Source organism: Callorhinus ursinus, unplaced genomic scaffold, assembly GCF_003265705.2.
Source record: "Callorhinus ursinus isolate GAN/ISIS: 27379988/994484 unplaced genomic scaffold, GSC_fseal_2.0 scaffold8, whole genome shotgun sequence".
Lineage (NCBI taxonomy): Eukaryota > Metazoa > Chordata > Mammalia > Carnivora > Otariidae > Callorhinus > Callorhinus ursinus.
Genome location: NW_027397070.1, coordinates 68,889,725 through 68,904,602, shown reverse-complemented (window position 1 = coordinate 68,904,602; position 14,878 = coordinate 68,889,725). Strand labels below are relative to the sequence as shown.

Below are 14,878 nucleotides of genomic sequence, written 5' to 3'. Positions count from 1 at the left end.
CCTCTGAGCCCAGAGCCTGTACAGAGCCAGCATTTAATTGATGGCTGGATCAATGAATGACCAAATGAAGAAAGAAGTGGAGACACCAAGTCTTCCTATACTGACTCCAAGGGCCATCTTCCTCATGCACTCTGTGTCACCTGGTCCCTGGGGCTGGGCCCTCACTGCTCAGACCGCAGACAGAGAGCCTAACACAAGGCCTGAGCGATTCACTGGCCACACAAGCCTAGGAGCACATCCCAACCACCAGGAGCCAACATCATGCTGGAAAGCCGGGAAATAGGAAGCCCACATCTGGAAGAGCCCAAGTTCCTTGAGAGGCCTGCTGGCATCCATGGGTGCACACCATATTATTTGTTCAACAAATCAAGGTAACTGGAGGCAAATTGGATGGCAAGCCTCCCATGTTTAAGAACTTGGCTTCGCAGGCAATTACAGAATAAACCCTGGCTTGAAGTTCTTGATAATACCTTCCATTTGTAAGGGTTTTACAGTTTACAAAGTGGTTTCACACATCTAACCTCGTCAGATCCTTACAGCCCTGTGAGGTAATTCTTTCACAGATGAGAGTGTAGAAGCCCAGAGAAATCAGGGTGGGAATGTGCCGACCTCATATGCATACTCACAGCATGCCGAGCACCATGCCAGGCTTCAGCCCCTGTATTCAGGGCTGGGCTCAGGGCTCTCTCCAGGGCAGCACACAGCCACCAGGGGCCCAGCCACAGGCACACACCATTCCAGAAGGGGCCTCAGAGTCCCTGACCCCCGCCTGCATCTACTTCCTAGCCCACTGGCAATGTGGGCTCCAACCTGCACTGAACCTTTCCATCCTCATCCCTTCCCAAGGGGTGGATACTCCCCAAGGTGACCAGTCCTGAGTGTTAGAAAGTTCTTTCCCACAGGGTGCCAACCTCTTCCCCCACGTCTCCACCATTAGTCCTCCTTTTGCCCTAGGAGCAAACCAGAGTACAGCCCATTCCTCTTCCCAACATAGCCCTACCAGCACCTGAGGACAGCCACCATGCTCCCCCACATGTCCCTGTCACCAGGCTAACGGCGTCATGGCAAGACTCCAAGGAGCCAGGGTATTTCAGAATACATTTGAATGAGAGCAGAGAACACAGAAAGGGACCAGGAGGAAAACAAACAACTTTTCTAACCAAAGGTTACAATGAAATGTGTTTTAATTTGTGTTTCTGTACCTTTCAAAATAACACTTCAACTAGTTCAGAAAGAGACCACTTGTGTTTATAAAAGCTCTTCAGTTTTCCCTGCAGTTGTCGGGCTGTGTAAACACACTGTGAGCAGGGAGAGAAATTGCTCCTTGTGATACTGTTAATGCTGGCTTGTATGCGAATTAGAATTCTAAACTCAGCAGGTTAAAAATGTTCTGAAAGCAATTTTGGTGTTAGTCTAAATAATTATAGATCACATTCACTTAGAGAAGGGCCTTTGCCCCCTCGAGGCTCCAAGGGAAAATTCTAGGCATGATAGTTAAGCAAAATAGTTGGTTATTACGCAGGCTTTGCAGTGGCAGTGCAAATTGGTATAATCCTTTTGGAAAGCAATCTGACGGGAGATGTATCTGGACCCATGAAAATGTACAAGCCTTTGACCCAGCAGTCCCACTTCTGGGAATCAACCCGAAAGAAATAATCCAACAGAAAAGGATTTCATGCATGAAGATAACCACTTCAGCATTATCTATAATAGCAAAAATTAGAAACCACCTAAGTGTCCAAGGACGGCTAAGTAAATTACAGTTAATCAACTCGATAGAGCATCATGGAACCAGCACAAATTGACGGCCCTCCAAAGACGCAGAGGCGGCTGGTGGCGCTGCGGCAGGAGAGGCTGGGAGAGAATGTTAAGTGGGAGAAGCAGGCTGCAAAACTGTATGCGCACTCTGTGAAAAACACAAGCCCATATGGACCAGAAATTGATGGGAGGGTGTTGAAAGGATAATCATAATTGAGGTGTATGCTGGAATTGGGAGGTTTTTTCCCATCATTTTGTAATGTTGTTAAATCACCTTCACAACAGGCAGAAGGGAGGGCAGAGAGAAGGGGCAAGGAGGCCAAGGGAGGCTAGGACCCTCCAGGATCATGTTTTAATCACACCGTTTGGAAATCTAACCGAGCAGGAGGAGGCAGTGACGCAGCCAGGGCTGACTCTACGCACCTCCATCAGAGCCGCAGGATGACACCGTTATTACCCACACATACATCCCACTAAAATGAAATTACAGACATAAATCAAACCATGCTACCCAGAGCTTTTGGTGGGACCCTTTTACACTCTCTGAAGTTACTGAGGACTCCAAAATGCTGCTGCTTAATGTGGGTTATTATCAATCCATATTTAGCATATTTGAAGTTAAAATTGAGAACACTTAAAAATATTAACTTATGTAAAAGTATCAATAATAAACCCATTACATGTCAACATAAACATCTCTTATGAAAAATAATTATATTTTCCAAGACAAAAAAACCAGCGAGAAGGCACTGTTTACATTTTTGCCAGCTCCTTAACGGCTGGCTTAATAGAGACAGCTGGGCTCACAGAGCTGCTTCTGTAGTTAATCTATTGTACACGTCCCGTTGCCTCTGGAAAACTCCATGTACGCTCATGAGAGAATGAGAGTGAAAAAGGCAAATAACTTCTAGGTACTATCAGAAAAACAATTTTCACCCCCCAGACCCCATGAAAGGGTCTCAAGGACCCGGGGGGCTCACAGACCACACTGAAAACCACCGCAATGAAGATGTCTCAGCGTTAAAACCCCCGCTGCTGCAATACGGGGGCGGGGGGCAGGGATGGGTTTAAAATTACATGGATAGTTGGAACTCAACTATGTTGCCTTTTATTTTCAGAGACTGGATGGAAATACACCAAAAGTCCACAGTCATTGCCTCTGGGTGCAGAGATAATGGGCAATTTTTTTCTTTATACCTTCCTGATTTTTCCATAGCGTACATGTATATCTTTTATGGTCAAAAACAACATATCATTTTTGAGGAAAGGCTGGGGCAGCCGTGGCGCACCCGTGCCCTGCGGAATAAGCTGGATGGGAAGAAGGTCATTTTAAATCATTAGTAGCCAGCATCAGTGTGGGGGAGCATCACGAAGCAGGGCTGCTCCTTAATATACCAATCGATCCCTGGCACCGAGCACACATTCATCACGGCGGGCACAGCCTGCCCCAGACCCACAGAAAGCCTGGAAGAGATGATGAGAACTGAAACTGGCTCAAGCTAATCACTGCTAGATGAAGGTCAAATATAGGTGACTATTTATCAGACCTTGAGATGGGGGAGGACATGCCATGCTCTAAGGCCAAAGGACAATTACAAAGGGAAAGGCCCATACACTTGACCACAAAAAAATGTCAGGTTTTCCCTGGAAAAAAAGAATAATAATAACGAAATACCAAAACTCAAAGTCAAACAACACACGGTGGGCGGAGGAGGGATATGACGACAGGTCAATATTGTTAGCATGTAAACTGCTGCATAAGAGAAATGCTAAGATGGCAGGAGACTGATGGACAAGACTCACCAACACTTACTGAGCATTAACGAGGTGCCGGCCCGGTTCTAAAGGAGCTGCACACAAATGAATTCATTTGGTTCTCAAACAAGACACCACTCAATTAGCAAATGTTTAAGAAAGTTAATAATTCTACCACTGTCAAGGGGAAGAAGAAGCGGTCACATTTACACATAACTGATGGCGTGTGTCATAAACGGGAGACCACTGTAGGCACTGAAAAGAACAAAGTGGATCTGTGCGCTGGGAGGAAAAGCTAGCAGCTGGAGGACGCTATGGAGACAGTGACATCTGCACACCCCACACGGAGACCCCAGCCCTCTCCCCGGCTCAGATGCCTGAATGCAGGCAGCCAGGGCGTGAAGAGTCCTGTCTGGGAAACTGACCTGGCTACCCAAAACACCTCAGGAGGTTCACATGGTGGGGATCCTGCCCTAGGTGCCAGGTGGCTGCCTCATCACCCTGCAGCAACCTCCCTGTGGACAGGCCCCATCCTTGCATGCACTTACTCACACTCACACACACACACACTCACACACTCACTCACTCACACACACAGCCTCTGGTTAGATCGGCTTTCACCAGCCTCCCCCCTGAACGGGAATGAGCAGCGCGTCCCCTCACATGAAACACAGACACCAAAACAAACAGATAAAAGGTGACAAGGGGCAGGAACATTTTCCAAAACACAGGAAAACTTTCAAAGAACTCCAAGAGCTAAGAAAAGACCTTGTAAATATGCAATAAAAAAATGACATATTCTTTACAAAAGGAACATTCAGAAAACAAGAAACAGCTCTTGAAATGTAAAAATATGATAGATCAGAATAGAACACTTTTCTGTATATGTTATACTTCAGTTAAAAAAAAAGTTTAAGTATATGGCAGCAGAAATACAAAATAAAAAAAAAGGACTGAAAGATAAAGTGGAGGAGATTTCCCAGAAAAACAAAACATTAAGGCAAAGAGAGAACTAGAAAGAAAATTAGAAGCTCCATCCAGGGACACCCAGACCAACCAACTAATCTGAGTCCCCAAATCAAAGCCCTTGACAGGGAACCTCCCCAGGGGTATGACCCATCTCCCTGTGGCCCCTGCTCCACGGGAGGGGATAGGGTGCCTGACGCCTCACCCCTAGCAAGGGAAGATGGGAAGACTGGCCTGGAAGCCGCTCCAGGACCCCTGGCTAGGGCCACTTTGTTGCTAGGTTTCTACAGCCATCTGGTCCTCCTGCGGTTCAGCCTGGGTTCACAGCACATCGTTACAGGGTTGAGGTGTGGCAGTTCCCAGGGTCCTGCGCTGACACCACTGGCCTCCATCGCACACACTTCTGACCATCCCCCGATGCCCTTGCCCCTGCGCCCTGCCCCACTCCCCCCACACGGGGGTCTGCACCTGGGGGAGACGCCTGAGTAGAGACAGCAGAAGCTGTGAGAAAAGATGACAAGGTTTGACTAACTTGCCCACCCCTTCTTTTAAGGGGTAAAAGTCTGGGGGGAAGATAACCATCACAAAAATTTCAAATGCTGCTTACAAAAACAAAGTACCTACAGTATAATTAAAACCAGTTGATGCTCATGGGAAAAAATGCGGAAAGGAAAAGCTGCTTACAAAATAGTCACAGTTGTGATGTCTGATTGGAGAGCTAAGGTTTTATTTTTAATTTCTACCATTTTTTGTATTTTTTTCCAAAAATTTTACTACTTTTATAATAAAACTAAGTTAAACCTAAAACAACGTATTTTTTTTAAAGGGGGAGGACAAAGCCATCGCTGGGCAGTAAAGGGGTGCCTTTAAGAATCTTGTGTGTCCAAGTTTTAAAAGCAGCAAAAAATAATTTACTAGACTGTCTCAACTCCTAACCGTGCCAATTTTGCAATCTGCATTTTTCAATTACATTAAAAGCATTTTCCCAAATTGCTCTATTCTTCCCTTAATGACACGGGATGAGACTGGATGAGGCTGGTTCCCTGAGGCCAGATCTGCACCTTCACACAGCACGGTCTTCTCCCCCTCAGCGTCTGGCAAGCACACAGCCCTGAACTGTTAAAGTTCAATGGAATGAAGTTTTCAAAAAGCAGAAAACACAGCTTGGGTTCTGCCACACTTTCCTTTTCTTATTCCTCCTTCAACTCAAGGTTTTTTCTGCAAGGCGAGAGCTTGCAAGGCCCTTCTGGCAAGCAAACGGAAAGTGGGAAATATCTCATTTGTTGGCCTCTGAAACGTTGCAGCTTTCATACGGGGGAGAGGAGTGTCAAAAAAAAAAACACTTCACTTCCCACGAAGAGAAGGTTCCAGCTCAGGATCTCACGGCAATTCCCAGAGAGGCTCGGCAACCCTGCTACGGATGGGCCTGAAGCCCTTGCTCCCACCCCTGGGACAATTGAGACGACCATGAACTTTCCTGAAACAAAAATACACAAAAGGTGGGAAGGGAGAGGAGGAAACAGTGTCCAGAGAGGGAAGCATCCGAATAACTTCCTACACAAGATCCCAGCCCCACATCACCACCTGACTTCACTGTGTGCCCTCAGGTAAGTGTCTTCCCCGCTCTGGGCTTCTGTAAAACGAAGATGGACCCAGATGATCTCTGCATACATGCACACGCACCACCCTGTCTCTCCCGGCCTTCACCTAATTACCCTCAGTGCACTGTTAATCATTCACTCCCCAAATACCAAACGCCCACCACCACAACCCAACCCTCCTCCCCAGCTGTGCAACTCTCATTTCCAATAGATTTGCCTCGTGCTTGGAATAAATTGCCAATCATCTGCATAATGCTCCACGACTCCTCACTCTACACATCAAATCATTTCTCAATCTCATTTTGTAAAATCCATCAAGAGTAATTCTTTCAAAACTGAAATAAACCTTCACTCTGGCACTTGAATCCATAAATGCCTTGTCTTTGAATCTGAAATATATTACTTTCTACAACGCACATCTAAGATACCCTAATATAATCAGATACGCTAACAATGATAAATCAACGGGATCCTGTAATACATAAAAATGCAAATCCAAACCACTATGGAAATCATCTCTTCTCGTTATGTCCCTTAACAGAATCACAAGACTTTGAGGCTGGGACAGAGCCTAGGTACCACTTGGGCAAGGGGATATGCTTTTCCATCCTTTATCCTCAGAGGCAGAAGAGCAGAGTGAATTTTAGATCTGTTTGCTCTGTGGTCTGACAGCTTCCCATCTTGCTTCTGTAGTTTACCAGCTGTGTGACCATGGACAAATCCCTTAACCTCTGTGCCTCAGCTTCCTTGTCTGTAAAGTGGGAAGAAGACCAGCCCTTGCCTCACAGGCCTGTCGCCAAGAGGAGCTGGAACATTTGGAACCATTCCCAATGGGTGGTAAGCACTCGGGGATGGTGAGCTCTGTCCAGCCTCACTGTTAGAGGACACAGAGCTCGCAAACAGCACAATGAGACCCCCTATCTGGGTCTTCAGCCTCCAGAACAAAATCCTTTCCTTCACACGCACATGGGAAGGGGGCCTGAGACCCATGTGAACCTGATGCCACACTAGGTGAGCACCTCTTCCCTGCCCCCAGACTCACTCTCCTGGGCCTCTTCAGGTACAAAATTGCTCCTCCCCACGCTGCCAGAGGCCCAGACACAAAACGCACTGAGAGCTGGCAAACTGCTGTCCAATTCGTTTTCTTCTATCACATTTTAAATGTGATCAGTTTAGAGACACAGACCCCAGCCCCCCAGTACATGCCTTCCAAATAAATGTGCAGTTCATGAAAAGGCAGCAGGTAAACAGCTCGGTACAAACAAACCCAAAAACTTTAAAAAATTTTTAAAGTATCTATCTCAGGAGTACTGACATTGAACACTTGGGAAAACATGTATCTGTAGACAGATTATTAAAAGATTCACAAAAACAAGAGTTACATTAAGTTGAAGGATTCTGGGTGACTCATCTTTTTTCTAATTGTTTAACTAATCAATAAAAGAACAGAAGAATTAGGAACATGTTTCTTGGCCCCTCCCACATGCTATGCACTGCGATGCATCTTCTCATTTCTTCTACATAGAAACAACCCTCATAGGCAGCCATTATACCCATTTTACCAATGAGAAAACCAGGGAATCAGAGAGGCAAAGTGATTGTCACAAAGTCACACAACTACCAAGCAGCAGATATGGAAAAGGAACCCAAGGGTCTCATATAACAATAGCACTGATGCTTTGCCAATCTCTTTAGGTTCCACTCACCAGACAGAAAGCCTTTAGCTCAAGCCTGGGTGTAAATCAAAGCCTATCTTACCACACTGGGGCAGCAGAAAAGACATTTATGTATAGCCATGTTCGCTCAAGTACTGGCCATTTCAAAAACAAAAGCAGGTAATGATAGGAAACAACACAGAAATGACAAAGCAAAGTCTTGAATTTGAGAGAGTCATAAAAATACATTTGGGGAAAGTTTTTAATAAGGTAGAAAAACGCCCCTTACAAACAGCACAAAAGATGGGGGGTGGGGGGAGCAGATTCAAACCTGCACACACTCTGCAGGGAGCCCGATTCTGTGAACACACGGGAATGGGGGTGGGGGGTCCAAACCAGGAACGGCCCCCAGTGTTAGTGAAACACTGACTCAGGGTTAGGATTACCAACAATTTCTGTTTTCTCCTTCAGTCTTCATATTCTCTGCATCTTCAAAGTTCTTCACAATAAGCTTTTATTACATTCATGATCAAAAATGAAAAGATTTTTCTTTTTTAAGTATTATAAGGAAGCCTGTTATTGAAAGAATCCGTAAAGCAAACCATTTTGTAAAACAAACGAACAGCACCTCATTCATACATTTTATTTAAAATCCTTCTGTGTTTCAGAACTCTGAGTTCTGAAGCATGGACCATGGTCCCTGGAAGCAGGAAACACGTCGGATGCTTGCGAGAACGTGCCCGGTGCCTCGCAGAGGGCTCTGCACCGGGGCCAGTGGTGAGGGCTGCCTGCGTTTGGTTGAAGCAGGTCACATCTGTACTTTTTCCAAGGGCTTCAAAGTCTGAATCCTACCTTTACAAAGGTGCAGTGGGTATTCAAACGTGTTGAGCCAAATGAGGACACAGGGAAATGAAAAGAGTAGATAAAAGGGTATCCGTGCTGGGATTACAACTGTGAGAAACAGATGCGTGCTACAGACAGGGGCATGAAGGGATCATCAGGAAAGAAAACAGAGCATCAGTGCAGAGCTATGAGTCATTGTTTTATTTTACTTAATTTCTCCAGATGTAAATTTTTCAAAACTAATACAAGCATATTTTACAGCTCACAGAACATTTAGAACATATTAAAATAAGTATCTTTCCACTGTAATATGCCCAATTGAAATTTATGAATTCCAAAGCTACATTTTAAGGAGATGAAGGAACTGGCACTTCACACTCTTTAGATTAATCAGATAGATTGTGTTGTTTTTCTCTTAATCAGAAAAGAAATCATATTTCAGTAAATGTTACCTTGAATCAAGGATTCTTTCACATTCTAGAAGCTTGAGTGAACTTATATTAAGTCTTACTGTGCCCCCTAGTGGCAAATAAAATCTATGCACGTAAGAGACCATCCTTTCCCAAAGGCTGGAAATAAAATACAAAAAAAATTTTTTTAATCTTTACTGATCACTTAGCATGTACAAAACTTTGTGCCAGGTGCTACGGAAAATACAAAAATGGGCCTGGCACAGTTTCCATGCTCAAGAGGCTCAAAATCTACAAGGTGTGGCAGACACAGTTCCTGGCTACACAGGCCAAATGAGAGGCCACTTCGTGGTAAGGAAGGGACAAGACTCCCGGGGAGAGCAGAACCGTGAGCACACGGCAAGTGCCTACTATGTGCTAGGCACCGCACCAGAGAGCTCACATCCAATACTGTTTCTTCCCCACAAAAACCCAGCAAGGCAGGCACAGTCGTGTCCACCGTACATACACCGGCTGAGGTTCGGGAAAATAACTTGCCCGAGATCACACAGCCAGTCTGCCGCAGAGGAAGGATTCAAACCAAGTGCTGTGACCCCAGCCCCCAGGCTCTTCCTTCCCTCCTGATGCAGCGGGGCTCAAGAAGGCACTCTGGCAGACTTTAACCAAAAGACAAGGGGAAACGCACCCTAGGAAAGGGAGCACAGAGTTGGGGGGGGGGTGCCCTGTCAGACCCACCTCTTCCAGCTCTTTCCCCACTGCACTGTCTGCTCTCTACCCAGGACTGGGCTACAGCGAGCCCGGGCTCCTGCCGGCGCCCACAGCCCCATACTCACTCCAGACTCAGCATCCACAAGCCTCCCACTGCCCCCTCCACCTCATAGGCCCCCAAGATCTGCCGCATCACCACCCTCTGGCCCCAGGGAGGGGGAAGAACACCATCCTGCCTGGGGCTGCCAGCTGCACACCAGGCTACACATGCACCTGAGGCCCCAGCAAAACCGAGGCCTCAACCAGGACTTCCCTCCCCGGTTCCCAGCCCTGCTCCCACCTAGTCCCCAATCAGTCTGCCCATCCCGGCTCCTCCAGCCCCTGCCACAAATTCTTCACACTGAAAAGGTGCTCAAATCAATTTGCCAAATAACTCTGTCAATGAAAACCGTCAAAGATCTTGCGCACAAGCAGGGAGAGAAGCAGAGAGAGAAGCAGGCTCCTCTCTGAGCAGGGAGCCCAACGCGGGACTCCATCCCAGGACCCTGGGATCATGACCTGAGCCGAAGGCAGACGCTCAACCGACTAAGCCGCCCAGGCGCCCGACTGTCAGATATCGTAGAGCAGCGAGGACCCTGGCCCAACCATTTGCATGTAGGCTTATTAAAGCCCTGCCTTTTCAGGACCCCACAGGAAGGAGGAGGTCAGGAGACACTGACCCCAGCAGCCATGACGGCAGTTGCGCCCTGTCCCTGGACCACCTCCAGTGCCACCCCTGCAGCCTCGCCATGAGGGACAGACAGTGAAGTGGACAGGGCTCCCTGGAGGCTGCCAGGCCAAGTAAGAGGCCGGTGCACACATCACCTGCAGCACACACACCACCTCCTCAGAAGGGCAGGCACAGCAACTGCACCCGGCCCCGCTGAGGGCAGTTCCACAGCAAACAGCCCAGGACCCAGGTCTCAGTGAATCACCCCAACCAAGGCTCTCCTACACAGTCCTTCTGCCTGAGCGCCTGAGCAGCTTCCCAAGCTGGGCCAACTGCGCCCCCTTCTGGCCACAAGGTGTCACAACTAGTTGGCTGACGCAGGGTCCCCTCGGAGGATATCCACGCATCCCCAGTACATAGCACCTAGCACACTCATCTACTCCACAAACACCCACTACACGACTGAACACACACAACACCCAAATCAATGGCTTCACTCAGACGTGCTCTGTTTAAAAACTATACTACAGCGGGATGCCCCTGCTTAGGAAACCTAAACTTGGCGGGCAAAAGCGATCCACGCAGGGCCCACAGAGCACCTCACTGATGCTGGGTGCAAACCAGTCCTCACAGGTCTCCAAGCCTGCCCCTCACCATCAGGAGACGCAACCCTGCAGATGGGCAGGCAGGTGGCAGGCATCCACTAGGGCATACCTGCTGCCCAACGTCCCTCCACCCGTCTCTGCCCACAGCAACCCAGGCAGTCCTTTGACACCTCCTGGCAAGGCTGCCTCCTCCTCCAGCCTGTGCTGCCAACGTCTGCCAGACGCCCCCCCCCCCCCCCCCCCCCCCCCCCAGGGGCCGCCCACCCCCCCCCCCCCCCCCCCCCCCCGCAGGGCCCTCGAAAGGTGCTGCCCATGCCCCTCAAGCAGCCCACCTGTAACCACACTACCCCCACAAAAACATGTGCCTGGCATTAGACTGGGTGCTTCAGACACACACGCCTGGGCATTTGTCCCACCTGAGAAGTGCCAACCGTAGGTCTCATCAGCTTGTTTTATCGGGGAGGAAACAGAATCTGAGAGGTTAAGTGTCTTGCCCAGGGTCACAAAGCTGCTGGGGATGAAGCCAGACCCCGAGGCCCAGATCACTCTAACTCCAGCCCACATCCAGGTCCAGCCAGACACGGCCTGGCACTACACAGGCCCCACACGGGCCCACCAGAAACCCTCCAGACACGCTCCTGACTAAAGGGTCCAGTCCCCACTCGGCCCTCCATGGGCGCAGACTCTCAGGAGGGAGCGCAGAGAAGCCCCAGCACTGTGGGATTGACCCAAGCATGTTACAGTGCACACCGTGGACACCAGAAGCCTCCTGAGCAGACCTGAGCCCCCACCCTCACAGGAGCAGCACCGAAGCCCAGCGTGCAAAATCCCCAGGCTCCACACTAAAGGTGGAACATGGCACTGTCCCCACACAACTCTATTAACCTTGCCAGAAGAGAACACAGACAAGTCGATTCAGGACTCAAATTGGCCACTTAAAAATGACACCCATCAGTTTAGCTCATTTCAAAGCCTTCACTGTATTTAGGCTTCCTTTCTTCATTTAAGAAAATGCCTCCTAGGAGAAAAGCCCAAAACATAACTTGCAAATACAATGTCCTGGGCAGGATAGTTCCAGAACTGTAAGGAAAACAGACAGAGGAAGCTGACATTTACTGAGCACCTGTGGGGTACCTAGCTCTGGGCTGGGGTTTTGTAAGCGTTTTTCTCACATGACTACGATTATGCCCTTTACAGATGAGACACCAGACTCAGAGTGGGGCCAGCTAACCAGCTGCTCCACAGCAAAGCTGGATCTGAAGCCACGTCCCTTCGACTCCAAAGCCATTTTCTTTCCAGGAAGCTTTGGTTCAGCTCGCATTTACTTGGCACCTACTACATATAGGTGAGTTGCTAGGGCTGAGGAGAGTGAGGAGGGACAGAGTATAGCCCAAAGGGCTGGAGACAGGGTACAGGAGGTGCGACACACGTGCTATGCTACATCCCTGGGTACCTGGGGACTGCTTACGCCAAGTCTGTATGACTTCAGTAGCTTTTAAAATAAATAAGCAACAATGAAAAGAGTTTCTGTATAAACCGGAAGTCCTCCGCAGGGCATCCAAAGCCATTCCTGGTCTGGCCCCTGCCTACTTCCGCAGCCTTGGGCCCCTCACCCCCCATCAGGCCCCTCAACATTTCCCATGCTTATGGCCAAGAACATCCTTCCGCCCCATCTCACCCCCTGCACCAAGTGAACCTTCCCCTCCTTCTGGAAGACTTCACCAAGCCCTTCCAGCCTGGGCTGCTGTCCCTCCCAGTGGGTTCACGGTTCCTGAGCCCAGGGCTATGAGAGCCTCTCCATTTGTCCATAGCCCCTACCACACGGCATGCCCTGAAGCCAGGGACCAGGTCTGTCTACCTCTGCTCCCCTGGCAACCAACACAGCGCCCGGCACAGAGCTGGTGTGGCTCAACACTCCACGTGGCTCACAGGGGCCCACGACTTGTCCTGAGCCTGCTTTCCTCTCCCTCTGACTGCCCTCACTCAGTGACCTCATCCGCCGGGGCTCCAGTGTGTCTGCACGTCCTCAGTGCCCCCATGAGGGATAAGGACTAGCATTCTCTGGTGGCCTAAGCAAGGCAGCGTCAGGGGGGAGGGGACAGAATGGGCCAACAGTCCAGGGTGGGCCACTGAGAACCCACTCCTGAATGCAACAGGGAGAATTACAGAAATTCCCAAACAGAGATGCTCGGCACCCCTACCTCACTGTTGTGAAAAACAAAACACCCCAGCAGTTTATTTCTAAGAGTCCCTGAAAAGGCAGTATCACTCAAGTCTTACCTTGAAGGTTTTATCCATGGAAACTGAGAGAAGCATGTGACTCTTAGCAAAGACCGGACACCACTGAATGCTGTTGACAGGGCCCCTGTGGCTTCTCAGGTGGAAGAGCACTTTCCTGGGAATCGTGGTTTCTTTATACTGACTGTCCAAATATGGCTGAATAAACTCGGACACTCTGGGGGCCACACAGAGAGGGGCCGGGGCACGCCCTGCAGATGGACCCTGGGCCTCCACATCTTTACTCTTGCCAGTTTCTGTGCTTAATGCCTGCGACTGTCGTAGTCTTTTCGGGGTGTAGGGCACGATACAGTCCTCACACCTTTTCCTCTGAAGGGAGTTGCCATTTTTACCCGGGGTTTCAGATTTGGTTTGGGCACAGAAGGATGGTTCAGGGGAGTTGTAAGTTCCCAAGGAGAGTTTCACCTGCCTAAAGCGGGCAGCTGCCAGGGGCACATGACCAGCTGGAGTGTGGCTGGTCCACAAGGAAGGTCGAGGAGGCTTATCTGTGGGGAAGGTGACATCAGGCTCTGTCCGGGGCCACTGTAGCCTCTGGCTGGGACAAGATCCTGGGTCACTTCTCCAGAGCCGAACCAGTGGGAGACAATGGCCAGCAGGGTCTTCACAAGAACCATGCTTTGTGGGCAGTGCTGCCCCTTCCGTCATACCTGGGGCTTCACATGCAAAATCCTGCCCAGGAGGTTTGACCACATCAGAGGTGTCTTTCATCTGGCTGACAGCATGAATACTTCCCACGGACTCAGTCTCAGCCTCTGACTCCGAGTCATCATAAGCCACCAATGAAGCCATTGAAGACAGAATTTCTTGCTGTCCTTCGAGGACAAACTACCTGAGACCAAACAAAGTCCAAGTGTCAGAAAATACGCATGGAAGAATACTTACCGCCACATGTAATTACAAGAAAACATGCCACCCAGCAAATCCACGACTGGAAAACTCTAAGAATAAACACATTAAAAAATGAGGGCTTTTCTATACACCAGGCTTAATTAGAAGACTTAATTTTCTTAAATGAAGACTATGGGATATCTGTGAATAATTTAAACAAAAAATTAGCAAGATCTGTAAGAAGAAAACTAAAATTTTATTGGAAGACATAAGAAAAGGACCTCGCTAAATGGAGACTGGATGCCTGGACAGAAAGACTCAGGATTTTGAAGATGCCTTTGGGAAGGTCAATTTAGGCCTTTGAGGGTAGGTCTGAAAATACTAAAATGGAAAGATGTCCAGAACCCACCCTTACGTTCACCCTCCCCTTGGGTTCCAGTGCTTCCTTTACCCCCTGCCTAGATATCCCATCTCAACCACAAGCCAGTTGGGGAGACAGACCCACAACACAAGACCACGGCATTCGAGGCACCAGTCCCCCCAATTCTGAAGGTATGGTCCAAATCTGCCAGTTTCACCCCAAACACACACACAGCAGTGAATTTCCCCTTTCTAAAAAATTCTTCCTGAAATTCTGAACCATCATACACGATAAATTGCTGCCAACTAGTTTCTGGAAAGAAGTCCTTCAGGCTGGAGTTCAATTCTGTGCTCTGAAGAGGAGGTCCAGTCAGGAGGAAAC

The 14,878-nt window shown here is 48.8% G+C and overlaps 1 protein-coding gene across 9 annotated transcripts in view; it reads right to left on the bottom strand.

Moving 5' to 3' along the window:
- The window catches only part of WDR25 (WD repeat domain 25), a 137,769-nt gene that overhangs the window by 120,125 nt on the left and 2,766 nt on the right, over positions 1–14,878 (bottom strand). For 5 of the 9 annotated variants that reach the window (XM_025869362.2, XM_025869360.2, XM_025869356.2 and 2 more), the window contains one exon: positions 13,291–14,137. In XM_025869362.2, coding sequence (XP_025725147.1) covers positions 13,291–14,097 — 807 coding nt within the window. In that variant the 5' untranslated portion in view covers positions 14,098–14,137. The remainder of the gene's footprint in view (positions 1–13,290; positions 14,138–14,878) is intronic. The other 4 variants (XM_025869364.2, XM_025869359.2, XM_025869363.2 and 1 more) reach the window with 1 other exon arrangement.